This window comes from Neurospora tetraspora (assembly GCF_033439725.1).
Source record: "Neurospora tetraspora strain CBS 560.94 chromosome Unknown B0H65scaffold_8, whole genome shotgun sequence".
NCBI lineage: Eukaryota > Fungi > Ascomycota > Sordariomycetes > Sordariales > Sordariaceae > Neurospora > Neurospora tetraspora.
In genome coordinates this window covers 2,735,414-2,755,064 of record NW_026944390.1, presented here as the reverse complement: position 1 = coordinate 2,755,064, position 19,651 = coordinate 2,735,414, and the positions used below count along the sequence as shown (strand labels likewise).

General features: G+C 50.9%; 5 protein-coding genes across 5 annotated transcripts; 2 read left to right on the top strand and 3 right to left on the bottom strand.

Moving 5' to 3' along the window:
* Positions 1-1,311: 1,311 nt before the first annotated feature.
* B0H65DRAFT_325694 (uncharacterized protein) lies at positions 1,312-5,596 on the top strand. The gene is made up of 3 exons (XM_062823466.1): positions 1,312-1,793; positions 1,854-2,331; positions 2,389-5,596. Exons 1-3 carry the CDS (start codon positions 1,725-1,727, stop codon positions 5,574-5,576), a joined length of 3,735 nt encoding a protein of 1,244 aa, XP_062677987.1. The 5' UTR covers positions 1,312-1,724; the 3' UTR covers positions 5,577-5,596.
* Positions 5,597-7,260: 1,664 nt separating this feature from the next.
* Positions 7,261-10,060, bottom strand: B0H65DRAFT_479302 (pyridoxal phosphate-dependent transferase). Its single transcript, XM_062827523.1, has 2 exons — positions 9,200-10,060; positions 7,261-8,856 (listed from the first exon to the last, which is right to left on the bottom strand). Exons 1-2 carry the CDS (start codon positions 9,968-9,970, stop codon positions 7,723-7,725), a joined length of 1,905 nt encoding a protein of 634 aa, XP_062677986.1. The 5' UTR covers positions 9,971-10,060; the 3' UTR covers positions 7,261-7,722.
* A 486-nt stretch (positions 10,061-10,546) lies between these two features.
* B0H65DRAFT_325556 (histone acetyltransferase esa-1) lies at positions 10,547-12,471 on the bottom strand. Its single transcript, XM_062823463.1, has 2 exons — positions 12,141-12,471; positions 10,547-12,081 (listed from the first exon to the last, which is right to left on the bottom strand). The coding sequence occupies exons 1-2, from the start codon at positions 12,218-12,220 to the stop codon at positions 10,638-10,640; spliced, it is 1,524 nt and encodes a 507-aa protein (XP_062677985.1). The 5' UTR covers positions 12,221-12,471; the 3' UTR covers positions 10,547-10,637.
* Positions 12,470-14,450, top strand: B0H65DRAFT_325594 (ribonuclease H-like domain-containing protein). Its single transcript, XM_062823465.1, has 2 exons — positions 12,470-14,244; positions 14,307-14,450. The coding sequence occupies exon 1, from the start codon at positions 12,866-12,868 to the stop codon at positions 14,114-14,116; it is 1,251 nt and encodes a 416-aa protein (XP_062677984.1). The 5' UTR covers positions 12,470-12,865; the 3' UTR covers positions 14,117-14,244; positions 14,307-14,450.
* B0H65DRAFT_479285 (Mycolic acid cyclopropane synthetase-domain-containing protein) lies at positions 14,307-17,448 on the bottom strand. Its single transcript, XM_062827522.1, has 5 exons — positions 17,265-17,448; positions 16,266-16,347; positions 14,979-16,205; positions 14,675-14,930; positions 14,307-14,624 (listed from the first exon to the last, which is right to left on the bottom strand). Exons 1-5 carry the CDS (start codon positions 17,314-17,316, stop codon positions 14,514-14,516), a joined length of 1,728 nt encoding a protein of 575 aa, XP_062677983.1. The 5' UTR covers positions 17,317-17,448; the 3' UTR covers positions 14,307-14,513.
* Between the last annotated feature and the right edge of the window lie 2,203 nt (positions 17,449-19,651).

Here is a 19,651-nt window from a genome sequence, read left to right as displayed (position 1 = left end):
ATGTTGATGAGATATCCCTTTTCCCTACTTGGCGATGAACAATTAAAGAAATCAGCCGTGTATATAAGTGCTATCCAATAGATGGAGTGGTTCCCCTAGGCACCTCCACCAAACCGGATGTCTGAAGATGTGATGCCAAACGAGGACTCGTATGAAACGAACCACATTCAGCCGTTTGGGTTGAAGCTACCAACGTGAAGGATAAGGAGATGGAAGTATGGAGAGTCAGCCGGGAGATCATCCACGTGGAAGCTGGAGCAGGCTTGAATCAGACAGGCCAAGACCCTATCCAGGATCCTGCTCTGATACATGCAGATGAAAGAGAAAGAAACCGGGGGGATATACAGAGTCTTGAGCTTGTCAGTTTCGGTCAGTTATTCGACTTGCACTACAGAATTTGATCTCAAAAGGAGGGGGTTGCCAAAACATCTATGACTGGAATATTAATCACCATGGGCTATGTTAAATAGTCCAACGCCACTGATATGGCAATGGCAACTTGTGTCTCACGGATATGTCATGCTCACGAGCTTTCCATGACGCATGGACGTCGACGAGGCGTGTGGCTGTTGTTGATGTGAGAAGGACCCCTGGTTCTCGCTTGTAGCCTTGCCGTTTGATGATGTCCGTGCACTGCAGTCTGGAGAAGAGGTCCAAGCTCACTTTGGCGCGGGTCGCTGGGGTGGGGTGGCCGGCCGGGTCTGCGCAGGCTAGGCCGGAAACAACTGAAAGCATGGGTGGCACCTGAACAACAGCTCTCTGCAGTGACCTTTCGACGGCACCTCAACTTTCCACTCTCTCAGTCGCAGTCGCAGTCGCAGTCGCAGTCACCCCTCCCCAGTCATACAAACGGAGAGACTGTGAATAATTCTAGGTACTTTCAAGGTGAGTAGTCTTATCTGTTTGTTGACCAGATAGAGTCACCAGAGAAGGCAGTCAGTCATCTTGACAGTAACAGGTGACAACAGCCAGTCAGTGCTGTTTGGTCGAGTCCCCTGCTGCAGGCTCAAAAAAAGAGGACGACAATGTCGAGACCCGACTGACCTTCAAGTCCCCCCCATCCCGTCACTCCTTCCCTACCGAAACTCTGCCTGACCCTCACCTCACCTCACCCTCACAACAACCACAACGTCCGTTGTCGTTTCCCTTCCTCACCCCCCTCTCCTTACCTTTTTCCTTTCCCTCTCCATCGACACGACAACTCGACCTCAGAGGCTCAACATCGCATTGTAATAGAAACCCTCGACTGCTTTCTGTCCCCAAAACGACATCAGGGAGGGGTACGTACCTGCCTCCTACACCACGCCTGCAACCTGGGATCTACCTGAACCCGCACCTTCTACCTGATCAAGTTTCCCAGGTTTACTGGCCCCTTCTTGCACTTCACCTCGACCTTGCCTGCCTGTTCTTTCTTCCCTCGCTCTTCCTCTCCCCCGCACCCTTCCTTCACCTTCGTCTCAGCTCTGTCTGGTCAGCCATCTTGTTGCGCAAAAAGTCGCATCGCATATTCGGCGCGCGCTCTTTTGTCTCACTGCAATATCCAGCACATATTCAGCAGCAATACTGACGGAATCTTCACCCAAACAGTCTACCATCGACTTACCCCACGACAAACGAAACCACACGTCTTTCTTTAGTCTCGAGATACCCCGGCGCATTACGCGAGCCCTTGCGATCACAGTACCCCCTCGTCGTACCGACCAATACCCGAAATCTCACAGCGTATGATGGCTGCTGAGGTAGCAAAGGACCGATCTGATGATGCAACACACGTAACTTCCGAGGCCGAGCCTGTGAGTAGCCCACTGCTCTCCCAGCATTGCTGTTCACTGACCCGCTCACCCTCTCGTCAGACTATCAAGATCGATGCCCCGGACGCGCAGAATGCTCCACTCGACCAGTCGCAAGTACAAGGCGAAAGTGCCACCCCTGCTACGGAAGAGATTGAGAACAAGCACATATCCGACATCGCGAATGAAGTGGTAACCTCAGCCGAAGTCAGTGTTAGCGGAGGATCAGACAATGAAGCCGCGAAAAGCAAGGACGACAAGCCCCGCAGTTCTTCTTCGACTGTCAAGAAGCCCATTGCCTTCAAGGCCATCAATGTCAACCAAAAATTTCTCACTACAAAGGCCACTACACCGGCCGCCCCTGCCAAGGTCGCTGAGAAGCCCGCGGCGACAACGACTCTCAGCTCTACCCATGGAAGTCTGACACCTCGGCCCAGGCTCATCGCAAAGACGGGAAGCGGGGCTGTCAAATCTGCCATCGGCGCTAATGGCAAAACGGGTAGTGCGCCAGATCCAAATGCCGTGTGGAATAAGAATAGACGTGAGCATATCTCCATGCCAGACGATACGGACTTGTGGATAGCTAACAAGCAGGCAGCTGTCCCACCTCCCGAGCCGAAAAAGTATACCGACGAGGAACTAAAGAAATACGGAATTCACATGGCGACCCGTCTCCAACCCGAAGATACCAAAGGTCAGGCGAATTGGGCCGACATTGACGATGACGACGAAGATTGGGCGCCGGAGACCATCACATGGAAGGATGGCACTAAGATTGCTATCCCACATACCGAAGAGCATCCCCCGGCACCCCCCGTGCCAGCGCCCGAACCGGAACCCGTTCCAAAACCTGTCGAAGTCGTCAAGGAAACTGTGGCTGCAGAAAAACCGAAATCACCTGCCCCAGGCCACGCGTCTGTCATTAAGCCTGGAGTTCTGGGGTCTGGAAAGGGTCTTGTTCTCAAGGGTGCCGCCGAGAAGCCCACCCTCGTAGCAAAACCTCCTCCCCCGCCGGCGCCTGTCAAGTCACCCTGGGCACCGATACCAAAGGTCGAAAAAGTGTCTCCTATGGTCGTTGAACCGCCGCCTCCGAGTCACCATGCACCGAGATATCCCCCGAGAGATGGGCCGACTCAATATGCCGGCTTTCCTCCTGCGGGACCGAAGGAAATTGCCGCGGATGATTTCAGCAGAGGACCATGGAGAGACGGGCCTGGTGGTGGTGGCAACAGAGAACTATATAATTCACATTCTGGACGCTACGAGCCTGTTCAGGAGCGCCGCGGATCGATGCGCCCAGAGCCGCAGTACGGCAGACAGCCTTCTGTCTTGCAACGCCCTGCCCACAACGATCACCACGGCCCGGCCGAACCTTCTGCCGCATTCCAAACACATAGGACTAGCGACCAACATGTGCCATACGGCCGTAGGCGCGCCTCGTCCAATGTTAGTGGTGTTAGCAGCGGCTTCTTGAATCGTGCCAAGGGCTTCGAGCAGCCATTGCATCCCCCTGAGATTCTCAATGCTAGACGTGAATCGATGACAGCCGGTAGTGATGGCCCTGGGTCACCGAGGAATTTCTCGCCTTCTGGCTTACAGCACGGTCCCCATCATCCTCACCCGCACAACCAGGGTTGGCCACCGCGGGTTTCTCCAGCCGTGGGTCACGCAGCACCGGTGCCGCATCATCACGCTCCCGATATGGTTGGGGTGCCCCCAGTTGGTCCGCCGCCTGTTCAGGAACAAGTACCTTTGGTCACGGACCAAGAAATTGAGCTTCAGAAGAGGTTGATGCGTGAGAAGGTCGAGGCTGCCAGGAAACGGCGCATGGAAGAAGAAGAGCGCGAGAAGGCAGCTCGCGAGGAGCGTATCCGGCTCAAGTTGCAGGCGCTGGGCCCTGCCCCAGAATCTAACAGTGCCAAGAAGGCTGCAGCGAAGGAGCATCCCGCTTCTACAACGGAAGGTGCACCCCAGACAGGCACAACTGACGAACAAAAGGCCACCGAGCAGGCCGAGGTCAAGACACCCACTACCACTCACCCCGAAAAAGTTGAACAGCAACCGAACGGAGTCCCTCCACAAATTCTGCCGGATTCTGAGCCCCTCGAAAACCGTCAACCTCACGGAAGCAATACCCAACAGCCCCTTTGGTCTAGCAGCGCTAAGCAACAAGGGCGATACACAGCTACTTGGGGCTCGCAGACCTCAACCAAGAACGTCTGGGGTCCTCCTACCAATAACCGTACTCTAGGAAACGGCACCTTCAACCCGGACCTAGGCACATCACCCCCTCGGGTCTCGAACAAGCCTGGACCCGGTCCGATTGCACCTCCAAGCCGGAACACCATGGGCTCCAAGACCAATCTGTTCCCCGACGGTGCTCCCGCTCGGCTGCCGCCGATTGCCCCGCCTAATCACTCCAACGCACCTACTGGCACTCTGTCTGCAAGTGAACGACAAGCCAAGGCGAACCAATGGGTCAGTGCTGCGCGTCTCAACGACGAGGCTTTCGAGGCCATGCTCAAGGACAGATTTGCTGAGCAGGATCGCCGCCGGGCTGAGAAGGGCCTCACGGTAGAGGACATCCAGCCTGCTGTCAAGGATGTTTGGCGTCCGACCAAGCTTGACGAAAACGGTATGAGAATCGAGGCTGGCCCCCGACAAACCGTCCGGGTTGGGAAGGAGAACCCTTGGGTTGCCACTCAGGCTTCTCAGCCGACACAACCCCCGGCCGCGAATACATCTATACTCGGTAATGCCGGTGCAGCACCGCGGACCTCATCTAGGTTCTTCCCTAGCCGCCAACAGAGCATCGCTGCTGCGGAATACCAGCGTCCTCACTCTCCCTCACCCCCTCCTCCGGATACAGAGACAACTGGGCACCCCGCTTTTGACGGCGATGTCAAGCACCCCAATGTTTGCATTCCTACACCTAGGCCCCAGGTTCGCCTACCACCTCCCTCTCAGGCGAGAGAGGAACCAAAGGTACAACTTCCTGAGGCTTCTAAGCCGCAAGGCCCGTCCTTCTCGTGGGCTAACACAGTCGCGTATAAGGGCGAGGAGCGTGCACCAGCATCTAACCCGGGTAGCCCGTGGCAAGCTCGGATTGATAACCTTCTCGGCGCGCGCAAGCCGTCCCACCCGCAACAGAAGCCAGCTCCGGGAGTTGACTCGACGAGCCGCGCTGCCTATGAGCACCCGGAGGCGTCTGTTACGGTGTCGCTTACCGCCGCTATGATCGCCGAAGCGTCTGCTACAACGAAAGACATGGATGAGGATTGCTTTGAGGAGCAGGAGATGGGTTCCTTGCCTACGGTCCGGATTCCTACTGAGCTTCCGGAGATGGCCTGGTCGCCTACACCCGCACTGGCACCCAAGCCTCTTCATCGGAAGTTCTTCCCCCTAACGACCAGCGCCGAGCCTATCCGCATCGACACCAGCTCGAACGGAATCGGCAGCGTCATTCGCATTGCCTTCCCCGGGACCGACCGACATCCGCCCTTCGTCACCGCCGTGACCATCCCTTTCAGCAGGACACGCAGCAACCCCCGTCGTGGCGGCGGTGCACCGCGTGGCGGCCGTCATCCCACAGCCCCGCACAGCCAGCGCGGCATGCCTGGAGGTCGCGGCAGCGGTAGGGACGCTTCTTCCCCGAATGACCAGGGATCTACCGGTCCTCCTACCGGACCTAATGGGTCACACCAGCAGACTAGGGGCAGAGGTGGATACAGGGGGAGGGATAGTGCCTGGTCGAGGAGTGCGCCAACCGCTATTCAGACTTCCTAGAATGGGGTCCGGTTGCTTACGAGGAAGAAATCGCGAATGTCAGCAGGTGATTCTGGGTTTGCGGATCAGGAGGCCGGCTCGAATACCTGTCTGAAGGAGAAGAATCCTTCGGCGGATAATATCCAGAAACTGGCGAGGCAGCTGTCTGTTTCTCTGGCTAGTCCGAAGAGCAAGAAAGCGAGAACGGCTACGTTGTGAGCGCATATCTCATCCCGGTCTGGCAGCTGGTCGGCATGGTATTATCAACAGGACTAGGCTTACGCTCAAAATCGGTTACAGATCGAATTTTTGGAATCAGCCAAAGCATGTGAGGAGCAAAAAGCTTCTCTGAGGAAGTAGTAAACATGGGAGTTACAAACAAAATGGAGGAGGAAGAGAAGCCAGCACGGCTTGAACGCAGGTGGAAGGAGCTACAACAGCTAACCAGGGTGACAGTAACACGGAGAGGCAGAAAGGGTAGCAAGATGAAAGAGAGGAAGGGAAGCTCAGTACCTATGCTTTACTGCAGTCAGCGAACGAGCTTCAAAAGCGGCTTCCGCCACTTCACTACCTACCAACCACAAGGGAGAGCGGCGAGAAGCGCAAGAGTTAATACAATCACACGATACGAACGGAACGACAAAAACCTACGATGAAAATGGGTTTCACAATTCACACAGGATTTTTGTTTGAGAACGAACCGAACGAAGAGACGGGAATGAGAAACCTTCAACTTATTTCGTGCGTTGATGGGAAACTACATGGTGCTAGCTTAGTGCATATGCACATCGCGTGTGCGACAAAAAATGAAAGCAGGCAATCTGATACAATTCTGTCCGTTCTTTTCTTCACGGTTGTTCAAGTTTCTCGTAGGCGTTGTGGGGGATACCATGGACTCATGGGTGTAAGGGGCTCTATTATCAAGGAAAAGGTTAAGGTTGCTCCGTCTCATTGCTCACTTTACCCGCTAAGGAACTGTGTCGAATACAAGATGCGGGGACTGGCGGTTGTTGCTTTTATGGCTTTTTTTTCTTTTCTTTTACAAACCAGCCTAGCTCTATTGTCAAGTTCAAGAAATAGTTTTCTTGTTCTTTTTGACATGGAATTTCTTGTTCTTCTTGACATGTAATTTCTTTGTTCTTCTTTACATGGAATGGGTTGGTCAAGCAGATATGCAAGCGCATAACTGCTACTAGTTAGTACAGTTCGAATTTGTCTAAGTAGATTCTCAATCTCATCTGTTCGTTCCCGGTCTGGTCTGTACCCAGGCGTCAGACTGGCCTGAGTGTCACGAACCCTCACGATCAAGACATACCATGGTATTGAAGTTTCCTCGTAGCGTAATTGAATGTGCCACGATAACTACTGAGCCCTGGCTTGCATCTGTAGAAAAATGAATCCCATTGCCTTTTAGTTGTTCCAAGAAAAAAAAAAACGTTTTCGCGATTCAACCTAAAGAAGAATAGGCTTCATCATATCTTTTCTCAGGAATTCAATGCACCCGTCTAATCCCTAACGGCTCAAGTGCAACCCGAAACGGATGTCTATTGTCTTGATCAGGGATCAGACGGAATTGAGATTTAACTTAGCGTTTAGAGAAAAATGAGGCTTGGTAGGCGTTGGCAGGCATTGGTTGGTTGGTATGACTGTGTAGAGCAGCAGCCAAAGACGAGCAGAGAGAATGGTATGTGGTATGTGGTATGTGTGGAAAGGTAGTATAGTATATTGGTAGAGATAGCAATGAATAAGGTAACTTTTCTACTTTCTGATTTTCCTTTCCTTCAAGGGAAGGAAGCCCTCTTCATAGGCTTTTTGGGTCGTCATATGACGAAACCGTTGGTACCGTTTGGATCGCCATTTTTCAATCATTCCAACTGGTAGTCTGGTTGTTCTCGTACGACAGTCAGTCGTGGAGCTCGGAATCTGAGTCCGAATATTCCAAAATCTTCTCAAGACTTCTTCTTTCAACCATACCCATATGGACGTCATATGACGAAGCCAGTTTGCTCGGTCGGAAACGTCAGTTTCAGTCATTCCGATGGTGGGTGGAACGTATGTCCTCGTACGACTGACGTCGGGGCCGGAATTCAGAGTTGATTGAAACACATTCAAATTGGTTGACAATTCCCAATTCGACATAACAAACTACAATCAAACCCACAGTCCCTCACTTAAACGCCTTCAACCCCTCCCCACCAACCTTCTTCACCCCCCCTCCCTCCTTCGCCTCCTCCACCATCTTCCTCAAAACCCTCCCCAGGCGCTCAACACCCTCCACCAAATCCTCCTCCTCCTCCCAAGCAAAGCACACCCTCAAGTGTCTCGGGAACCTAATCCCGACCTGCCCCTCCGCTCCCTCCCCACTAACCTCCGCGTTCTCCCCCGGACTAACCACCAACCTTTCCTCCTCCAGCGCCCGCTCCGCCACCTCCTTCGCCGTGAACGGTACCGTCTCAGGTAGTTCCAACCACAAAAAGTACCCCCCAAACAGCGCCGGCTGTTCTGATTTACACTCAGCTCCCGTACGATTGTCCTCAAGGACTTTAACCCCCAACGGCCCCACCAACTCCTTCTTGACCGTCTCCAACATCAACGCGTGCCGCTTCTGCAGCCCGGGGCGGACTACGCTCGTCAAATGCTTCTCCAGCGCTCCGGAACTGAGAATCTCGTGAACAAGCGCAGCGCAGTACTGCGACGGTGCGCCGCCTGATCTGGTGCTCCCCGTTTGGGCGAGGCCGTAAGCAAAGGCAGGCGTGGAGTGCGTCCACCCCGTTCTTAGACCGGGAGATAAAAGCTTGGAGAAGGAGCCGTTGGAGACGGCGTGGCCGAAGTGGAGGTCTTGAATGGTGTGGTCCGGGTGGAGGGATTGCTTGTCTTGTTGGTGGTCATCTGCCATGTCGTCGTTGTGGTGTTGGCCGTTTCCGTTGGGCGTGGTTCCGTTAGGACTACCCTTGGAGGAAAGGGAAGGGGGGGAGCGGGGAGCGCGGGTGTAATGCGCTGAAAGAGCCAAGTCGTGGGGGGAGGGCCCGAGGGAGATGTCGATGTCTGAGAGGCGGGGCAGGAGGGTGGTGGTTAGGGGGAGGTGTTTTGAGGACTGGGTGGTGGGGGAGGGGAGGACGGGCCATTGCAGGAAGTCGTAGACGTCGTCGGAGATGATTAGGGCGTCGTATTTGCGAGCTAGTTGGACGAGGGCGTGCCGGCGGGAGAGGGAGGTGGTGATGCCGGAGGGGTTGGCGGAGGTGGCGACGAGGTAGATGATGTGTTTGTAGCATTTACGGTGGGGGCCGGGGGTTTTGTAGACCTGGGGGTTGTTAGTTATTGTTCTGGTGATGGTAGAAGGGGTGGTGATTAGGGGAGGTGGGAGTGGGAGTTGGGATTGGAAGTGGAAGTGAGAGTCGGACTGAGAGAGTTTTGGGGGCGAGGAGCAAGGTAGAGCAGTAAAGGTAGGAAATCCGAGAAGAAGGTTTCTAGTCCCCCTTTCTCGATCTCCTTCACGCTTACTCCATATCTTCCCTCTGCTTCACAATCTCGTCCACTCTCACTTCCTCATTTTCTCATTACCCGCTGCTTTCATCACTGTTCCACCACCACCCTCACCCTCCTTCACCACCACCACCACAAATCCACCAGGAAAACAAACTTACCGGCTTCTCCGGCCACTCCTTCCCCCCCTCCACCTCCCTAATCCCCCTCTCAAGCTCCTCCAAATCCACCCCCTCCCCGTCCTCCGCCTCCCTCACGCCCTTCAACTTGCCATTCCCCACCGCAAACCCGGCATCCTCAAAGATCGGCACCGCCAAAAAATAGCACGGACTAACCGCCCACACGGCCCTGGTATACGCCGGATCCGTGAATCCCTGGAGGACATTCGCCAGGTTCTGGCTCGCCCCGCCCGTGACGCAGATCTGTTCGGCCGTCGTCAACGTGGGAAAGCCATGGGGCGGGTAGGTCTCGTTGGCGTGGTAGTTTTGTGTCAACCAGGCGGCGAGGGAGTGGCGGAGGGGTTGGTAGCCTGGGTCGGGACCGTATTGGAGGGCGGGGACGTTGAAGTTGAATTTGGATTGGGTTTCGTCGGGCGAGGAGAGGAGGGTGTGGGATGCGTTGAGGAGGTTGGAAGGGGGCAGCAGGTGGGGGGAGGGCCAGCCGCGGAGGAGATTGATTTGTTTCTTTTCTCCGGGTTGGGCGAGAGGGGTTGGGACGTCGGGGTCGGAGAGGGCGGGGGGTGTTGAGGCGGTTGTGGAGGAGGACATGTTGGCGATGGTTGTTGTTGATGTGTTGATGTTGACTTGGAGTGAGGATGTAGTTGGAATGTTGAGTTGGTGAGACGAGTTGAACCTGGGTAAGGTTGGTGGTGGTTTTGGGACCATAGCTTTGCTGAAAAGGCGGGTGAATCTCATATGCCGCGGTGAAACCATTCAGTTTATATCAACCCATCTGTCCGTCGTGATCGCCGTCGTGATCGCCGTCGTAGATGATGTCGTTTTGCGGAGAATCTTGGTTGTCAAGACCAGGGCCTTCTCCACCGCGGGGCCGGCCGGCCGGAGGTGCGGGGCTGGACGGGAGAGACCCACTCGGATCTCCGATGGTGCATCCGACTAGCCGACATAACCATATCACAAGATTCAGATCTGCGAAAGCGGTCTGTAAGATCGGGGAAAAGTCAATAGGTTTGGAATCGCTGTCTAAACCCACGTCTGATGGATTGGTTGAGTGAAGGAAAGTCGGTGGGCTTAAGCTAAACTTTGATCAAGATTTTGTGCTATATCAAACAGGCTTTTTAGCTGATCATGAGTAGAGATTATGACTACACTCTGCTTCTCTACCCTAGCAATTATATTCCCAATCACTGGTGAAATAGTAACCGATTCTGATGTTATGGTCGTTATAGTGATGCATATCATGGACCATTAACCCCTGTAAGCCCCTTTTCCCAAGTGCCGTCCAAAACAAACACCAACGCCGTACTAATCATCATAATCAACCCGCTCGCTACCCATGCAATTTTGTTCTCATAACTTACAGCGAAAATAACCCAGATATCCGACAGCCAGACACCCAGACATCCACACATCCAAACAGCAACTACCACCCCCAAGTCCGATTAAGCGCCGTGAAAACCGGTGGCTTCCACTGGATCCTCTCCGGATCAATCAACCTCTTCTGTTTCGCCTTGCTCTTCTCCCTCTGCTTAATCAGCTTGTCCGGCACAACAATCTTATGTTCGCCCTTATGATACACCTGCATCTTGAGCGCTTGCAGGGTATGTTCCACATCCTGCGTCGTCATCGCCAGCGCGACAGCGATATTCTCAATCGTACAAGGTTCCTTTCGCTCGTTGTATCCGAGCAGGATATCGATGATGTTCTCTGACCAGTACTGTCTGTACGAAAGCAGACCCAGATCGGATAGGGGCTTCTCGGGCGAGCCGAGTTTGCCTTCGATTTTGGACAGTTCGTAGGAGAATTGGATCAGCAGGCGACCGTATCCCTTGCGCTGATACTGCGGGAGGGTCAAGATACAGGCGACGTTGTAACCGTCGGTAGACTCTTTTTCTTTGGAGAAGTAGCCGATGATGTGACACCCCCTGTCGTCGCGGGTGGTCATGACGTAGAACAAAAACGGGTCGACGTCGTAGTAGAGCGTTTTGTGGTCGAGGAACATCTTGGAGAGCAGACAGAGGTTGCGACACCAGGTGCGCTGACGTCGCCCGTCGATCTCGAAGAAGGAGACGTAGTCGTCTCGATAGATTTCGTTTCCGGGTGGGTGGGTTAAAGTGCACTTTTGTCGGTGCCGGACGAAGGACTTGAGCTCGCCGTAGTAGGAGAGGCAGAACTCGCAGATATAGATGCAGTCTTCTTGGCCGAAGACCTCCGGGTAGGGCGAGAAGTACCACGGGAAGAGGACGTAGTGGCCGAATTCCACCTTGGAGATATTTCGGATACGCGAGACCTCTGTGGGATTCTGCGTCATGGAGCCGGATGTTCGCAACTTCTCAATCTCTTGTTCCCTAGAAAAAGACGGCTGACGTTGTTTCTTAGCGGCGTCGGCTGGAATCTCGTCCTCGTCCATGTCCATCTCGTCCGCCCTCCTCTTGACTCCCTTATCACCACCAACCTCCAAACTGGCATTAGCGTCCGTTCCATCTTCCGTCTGTGCCCTTTGCCTGTTGTTCTTCCCTGGTTGGCCTTCGACGAACTCGGTCCATGGGTGTGGTGTCTGCCCGTCCGATGCGACTGACTGCTCCCTCTTGCTGGCCTTCTTCTGGTTGCTCTTCTTGGACGGCTGTTTCTTAGACACGGTCGAGGTTTTCTTGGTCTTGGCGTCCTTCTGCTTGTCCTTGTCCGGGTTGGGCCACTCGACGTCTTGCTCGAAATCGATTCTGGCGGCTGGCACCCATTCGTCGAGACGCTTGTTGAAGTTGTCAAAGTTGCAGTAGAATTGACGGCCGGATTTGGTGTCTTTGATACTGAGGATCTCTGCTCGTCGTAGTTGGCCTTCTTTCATTACCATGGCAATGCATCCCATTCTGTGGTGTGGGGTGTTAGTAGCTGGTTCTCGGCGATGACAGTGACGACGGGAACATACTTGATGGTATCAGGCGTCGCCTTGCCCTTCTGTCGCTTCTCGTCGGAGCCGACAGTGGCATCGCCACCTGGGCGACTCATGATGGCGACCTTGTCTTCTCCAAATGTATATGATCCGATCGATGACCTGCGATGTTTTGCGACGAGAACTGATGGATGTTGACTGTGGGCAATTGAATGCGATAAATTTAACGGGCGACGCGCGATGTTTGTTTTGACGTGTTTTGGTGATGTTTAGCGACTCTTTTCAGTGGACGCTTTCCAAACCTTTGGAGGGGTCGCTCGGTGGCGAGCCCACGTGTAGAAAGACGTAGAAGGCTCCATCGCGCACCGGCATTGTGAACGCCATGGTGCATTTCAGCGGGGAATGACAGACCCCTGCATGCCTCAGCTTGTCTACCCTGTCAATCGCCAGGAACCGATTTCCCCAGTTGAATTTTCAAGAACACCAAGTGGGGCCCATGTCAACATCCACTTTCACATTCATAAAAAGTTATCACCATCTGGAAATCTTCTTATCTTTCCCTACTGTTTACTTTCACTCAAAACGGAAATCAGTGCCAATTGGATTCCACCAAAGAACCTCGACCGTCAATTTCTATCCTCCCCAATCGGACGTAACACAAGCGACCATCATCGACAGTGACCCCTCACTTGTCCCCAGTCCTCACCCTCACTCTCGAGACTTCACCACCAAAACCACCAAGGCAGGCCCTCCTGTCAACCATGGCCCCGGAACTCTCATCAAACTGGAAGAAGTTGCAAGAAAAGCTCAAGGCCCCACCAACCAAGTCAGCCCCCATCAGCCAAGAAGCTGCTTTCAAGCAAGCAACTTCCAAGAAGTCCATCTCCTCCGAGACCTTGAAGCGCAAGGCCGAGGAGAGGGCGGAGATTGAACGATCCAACGCCCTGTCAAAGAAGCAAAAGACCCAGTCTCAGTCTCAGTCTCAGTCTCAACCACCCAGAAAGACCCTCACTCCCAAATCTCAATCCAGCAAACCAACAACAAACCCAGACTCAAAGTCCAAAATGGGAGCAGCCAACTCCCAGCCCATAACCTCCGACTCCCCGCACACCAACCTCCCCTCCCTCCACCTCTGGGCCTCCGAAGAAGGCATCTCCTCTGAATCCCTCGCCGAAGCTTACAACCTCGGTCTCCGCTCCTCCTCGTCCCACATCCCTTTACTCTCCACGCTGCCCCCCGCGGTCCCCAACGCCGGCCTCACCCTGACCCTCCCCGGCAACCAAACCCCCACCCCCACCAGCAGCAGCAACGGCCTCCCCCTCCCCTCCGACCTCCCCTCGGACCTCACCCTCCCCCTCTCCAACGGCACCACAACCACCAGCGCCACCACCGCCGACCTCGCCCTAATCCTCCGCGCAACCAAGGAAAACACACTAGGCAAATACCTAGCAATAGACTGCGAAATGGTCGGCACCGGCCCCTCGGGTCTCGTCTCCGTTCTCGCCCGTTGTTCACTCGTCGATTTCCACGGACACCAAATCTACGACTCGTACGTGAAACCGACTGCCTTCGTTACCGACTGGCGGACGCACGTTTCGGGGATCTCCAAGCGGCACATGGCGTTTGCCAGGTCATTTGCTTCTGTGCAGGCTACTGTTGCCGCGTTGTTGAAGGGCAGGATACTAGTTGGTCATGACGTCAAGCATGATTTGGAGGTGTTGGGGTTGGAGCATCCGCATCGGGATGTTAGGGATACGGCCAAGTATAGTGGGTTTAAAAAGTATGGACATGGGCCGAAGCCGAGTTTGAGGGTGCTGGCGAAGGAGGTGTTGGGGGTGGAGATTCAGACGGGACAGCATAGTAGCGTGGAGGATGCGCGGGTGGCCATGTTGTTGTTTAGGAAGGAGAAGCATGGGTTTGATATGGAGAATAGCAATCGGTACGAGGAGGGGCAGGGGAAGAAAGGTGGGAAAGGTGGTAGTGGTGGCGGAAAGAAGAAGGGCAAGAAGTGAAGAGAATATCGGACAGGTTTTGAGAGGGAAAGAGTCTCGGAAAAAGCAAGGATGAGCAGAAAGGAGTCTATAGGTTTATGGGTTCAAAGGGCTGGATATCTCGTTTGCATCTCCCCGAACTTTTGCGTGTAGGTATACCCCATTTGTGCTACATTCGGCTTTTTTTCTTCATTGACTGAACAACCAGCAGGAAAATTCTAGTAACCCTCTTTTATGGAAACCCATGAGACGCCATACCATGGTCTATATGCTGGTTTCTACCCGATCTGCAACCGATTCCTGTCCCTCATCATTCCACCATCCATCGTCCTTTTCCCTACTGGTCACGATAACCATATTGCTTCGCCGTACGTGGAGATGTGGGCGAGATCATCAGCACTACGATCCTCAGTAACGATCACAACGGAATACCCTCCATCAGCTCAAGCGCACCCTCCCTGCCAACTGTGATAATCACATCTCCCAACGTCTTGGTCAGGAAACCGGCTTCACTATACGCAAAGTAGTACTGGGCATGTGTCAGTTTCGTCACCTCCAACAACCGGAAGAACAACTCACCTCCCACTTCCTCTGAAACACTTCAATGTCCTTCTCCGTCATATTAGGATGCTCCTCCATCAAAGCCGGCATGATCTTGCTGTCAAACTTGTCCATAAAGGCCTCCCTCCACAGCCTCAGCGTCTTGACATAATGTGGGCCGATGTTCTTGATCTTTTCGACAATGAGCGTTCCGTTGGACTCGGTCGTGATGTGGTTGATCAACTGCGTGACGGATGGGAGGTATCCTCCGGGAAAGATGTAGTGGTTAATGAAGCTACAGACGTTAGCTGACGTTACACCCTACAAGACACCGACGACTTACTCTTCACGCCTCGAATAGCCTTTGTGTCGTCCCTCCGGCATGGTGATGCACTGGAACACGGCAATCCCTCCGTCCTTCTTCAGCAGCTTGTCAATGCGCGAGAAAAACGTGGCCAGAAACTTCTCGCCCACAGCCTCGATCATTTCGCAAGATATGATCTTGTCGTAGGTAACCTTCTGATAAGGCAGCATTCGGTAGTCCAACAGACACACTGCAATCTTGTCCGAAAAGCCCGCTGCCCGAATCCTCTTCTCAGCGAAGTTCTTTTGCTCCCGTGACAACGTTATAGTCGTGACGCGGCAGCCTGTCCTGCGCACGGCTTCAATGGCCATGGTGCCCCAGCCGGTTCCAATTTCCAGGACATGGTCGGTTGGCTTGATCTTGGCTGCTTCAATGAAATACTTGATCTTTCTCATCTGAGCGTGCCTCGGACTCTCCTCCTGCTTGGTGTCACTATTGATCGAGTGCTTCCAAATTGGGCACGAATACATCATATCTGGCGACAGAAAAGCAGCAAACATATCGTTGCTGATGTCGTAATGTCTTATGATGTTCAGACGAGCGTTCTCCATGGTATTTGCCAAGCGAGCGAGACCGGCAACGTGGGAAAAGAATCCAGAGAACCAAGTCGTGCCGTTGTTCAGCTGTTCACGGTTCAAGATGAACATCTGGAAGAAAGACGTCAGATCGTCACACTCGAACTCGCCTAGCATGTACGACTCCGCGAAACCCATGTCCGTGAACAGAAGCAGTCGCAACCAGAACGCGTCGTCCTTCACAACCAACTCCACATCAGGGAGATCGGTGGCCTTGCGCTCGTCCTCGAATTCGCCAGTGTGGCGGCGGCAGAGGACAAAGTTGCCGAGCTCGTCAGACCCAACGCCGAGTGTGTCGCCGTACACAAAACTCTCCGCGGACACTTGGTCAACGAGAAGCAGTGTGCCAACTTGGAGGGAAGCGAACGTGGTTTGGGCCATGGTCTTGGCGAACTGGACGGCGGGACCCCATGTAAGGCTACCTAGCTTGTGGCGCAGGTGCGAAGTGCCGCGGTAGGCCATCTCGGTGAGGGATTCTGCAATGTTCAGAAGATATTGTTTAGGATGCATCCCTCCGGATTCCAGGTCGACCACGACTCTTGCGAAATGATTCATGAGGCTTTCTCCTTTTTCGTGATTTAATTGACGATAGATGCGCTTGTGGACTGCGAAGGGTTGGTTCCACTCGTATCTGGAAAAGGGTCAGAAAAGGTCAGTGGTCGTTAGTGAGAGAAGGGGAGGAAGTGCCTACTCTTCGGGATCCTGTTTCTTGGGAGACGTGAGGTCGGGAGTTGGCAGATATTTGTATCGAGGAAGAAGCGCCGGGAGCTGATCTGAGTCACCAGAAAAGGTTGCGGTCTTTGGTCAGATCGAAGGCTTCAAGGCCGAGTGAATAGCAGACGCGCTATTGTGTCTGTCGCGTGAATTTGCGCAGGTATTGAGTAGAAAAGGGGGCGGTCCAGGTTTCAGGGGTCAACGGTCAAGGTTTGAAAGAATTGGGATGAAAGAGTGTCAGGTCGAGTTGGCGGGTCAACAATAGAGCGCGACCAACGGCAGGCAATAGGAGGAGCTGAGTCGGCTCGCAAAGATGAGGCCGTAGACGGGAATCACTACGGTAGGGGCATGAACAAGGCCGTACTATAGGGTGGGAAATGGTCAAGTGAAGTGTTGAAAAGTGCTGTCGAAATATCCAATATTTGTAGCGCCTGGCAAAGATTGGATGCAATCGGCAATCTCGTCGCCCCCCGGAATCCTCGTTGTTCTGTTTCGGCGGTGAGGACCTCCAACCAAGGTCTAGCTAGACTTGAGCTTATTTCTTTGAGAAAATTTTCTTGTGCGGATAAGGAAGGCACGTTTGAAAGGTAATTGTATGGATTGGGGAGACCGCATGGCTTCCACTTCGCTCGGAGCAGGTGCGATTGCGGCAAGCCTTTTATGGCCGAGGGCGCGAGGGGTGACTTGTGAGCAACTTGAAACCGCAAGAGCGACCTCCCTCAGATGCGGCAGGTACCTGACGATACCAATCACGCGCCGCCTCACATGAAACCCGAAGAGGCATTACTGACAGAACGTCCGGGTACTTGGAACCTCCGTGGTAGATTTTGTTCTGTATGCTGATGCCTCTGGAACCAAACATTGAGATTGGACAGATCCCGGGGCACAGTACAGCATGGTGAGATTTGCGACACTGATCGCGGCCGCTCGCTGCAGTGACTGTTTCCCACAATACCGTACTGAATCCTCACCATACCTTCCACATCTTGTATTGGTGCTTCCTTCCTCGTTCTTTTGAGGAGTGTCATGTGTGTCGAAGCGCGGCCCGCCGAGGCCTGTCCGATGATCCGACTTACCTGGCGAACTGTCAAAATGTATGGAAAGAGATGTCAAAATGTATGGAAAGAAAGTGGGAGAGAAGCCATAAGATTCAATTAGATTAGATAGACTATAATGTAACTACCTTCCTTTTATGCCCACTTGCCTTGTCTACCCTTGGAACACCCTTGTCTACTATATACCAGTACCTAGTAAGGCTTACGAATAAGGCTCACGGATGAGGCTCTGCTCACGTAAGTTGTTAAGTCGCTAGGGACCTATTAGGCGTTGGACCCGTGCTAGTACCGAGGGGCGCCGATGTCCGTATAGTATAGTGCCGTAGTGTGGCGTTGGAACGGTTTGGAGCCGTCGCGGACTTAGTTACTATAGGATAGAGTTTATAATAATATAAATGGCCGGTCGAATTCGCCTCTAGAATTATTAGGGTTAGTTATTAATATATTTTTTGTCTTCTTCCTATTTTAACGTCTCCTATGTACTTACGCTATCCGTAAGTACCTTAACCTACCTTTTTCTATGATCCTAATACGTTGATAGCTCTTCCTACGGGAATTGAGCTGTTATTGATAGGATATAAATACGTAGCGGACGATCCGTTTCTTAGATTGCCGAAAAAAATCCTTCCTTTTATTTCTAGTATATAAGAATTGTTTATTACCCCTTTTATTATAATTAATAATAGCCTTTAATAATAGCTTCCTCCTTCGTTTTAATATTGTTAACTGATTATTAAAGAGATGAACGACGATAATTCGGATAGCGACTGCTCCTTTACCCCTTCGCACGTTTCGTGTAACCTCTTCTATTATTTAAAGAACGATATTATAATATGAAAATAAAGATTCTTCGAATCCTATATAGCGGTTATTAAATTACTTTTAATTTATTTTTTATTTTATATATTTCTTTATAATTAGAATAGTTTTATAAATTTATTAGAATAAAATTAATTTGGTAATTACCCTCCTATTCCTTTCGGATTCTATTATTAAAATTATTCTTTTTATAATTAAGCGTACTTTTTAACCCTCCCTATTCTTATTATCGCTCTTTAAGTTATAGCGCTTATTATTGCTATATTTACTTAACCAATCCAATTTATTATTTTATTTAAATATCGCCCCAAATTTAATATTTCTAAATTTATTAGTGAAAATTCTTCTTAATTACGTAATTTTATTTTCGATATTAATAATTATTATTTCGAATACCCCCGGACACCCCTTTCCTTTGCTATTAATTATATTGAAAGTAACTTTAAGAACGTATAAATTAAATATATTATAACTCTTAAAAAGAAGATCGATTATAACCCTATTTGTAATATTCCTACTTAGAAAATTTTATATATATTTTTTAGAAAAAGAATATAATAGTAATATTTGGATTATTGAGCGTTCCGCCCTTACTAATTTTAAATATATATATAGTAAGACGCTACCGAGACCGTTCGCGCGTTTTACAACCATTTTTATATTAAAGAATTTAATTTATTTTTTAAATAATTAGAATGTTCGCGCGTCTTATAATAGATTAACCGTTTACGGCCTTATTTATATAGCGGCGTTTTATTAGCGAACGGTATTAATATGTTAATTAAAGTAGTAATATATATAGAATGATTAAAAAGTTTAGAAACTTTAGAGTTGATAATATAGCGTTAACGCCTTTACGTACCGCGTCCCTATTTATTTTTTTATTTTTCCCTTTTTATTTCTATTCCTATTTTTATTCCTATATTTATTCCGAATTTTATTGATTTTTCTCGTCCTCTCCCTATAGTCTCTATTAACCCTAATATTATTTATTATTATTATAATTAATTTAGATATACGTACGGTTAATACCGGGCAATAAAATTGTATAGTATTTACTATAAATATGGTAAACCTAAATATTCGGCGTTTTCCTATATTAAATATATTTATTATAATTACGGTAAGCTAAGTTATATATTGTATCAATACTTTAATTTTTATAGTATTTTAATTTAAGGTACGAATATTAAACCGGTAGTACTGATAAGGATTGCGATTACTTTAATTTAGGGAAGCGCGGGTATATTGTAATTATATTTAAATATAAAACTATTAGTAAGAATATATAGAGATTAGCGGAAAATTTATAGTTTAATAAATTCCGGTGCGGAGCTAAATTTTATTAGAAGGTATTTGCTTTCGTTAGATATTAAAATAGAATTTATAAAGTATTATTTTATTAATTTCTTTATTTAACCTATTCCCGTACGTAATTCGATTATCTATTTTATTAGACTGTGTAATTCCTACAATATTAAGCGGAAGA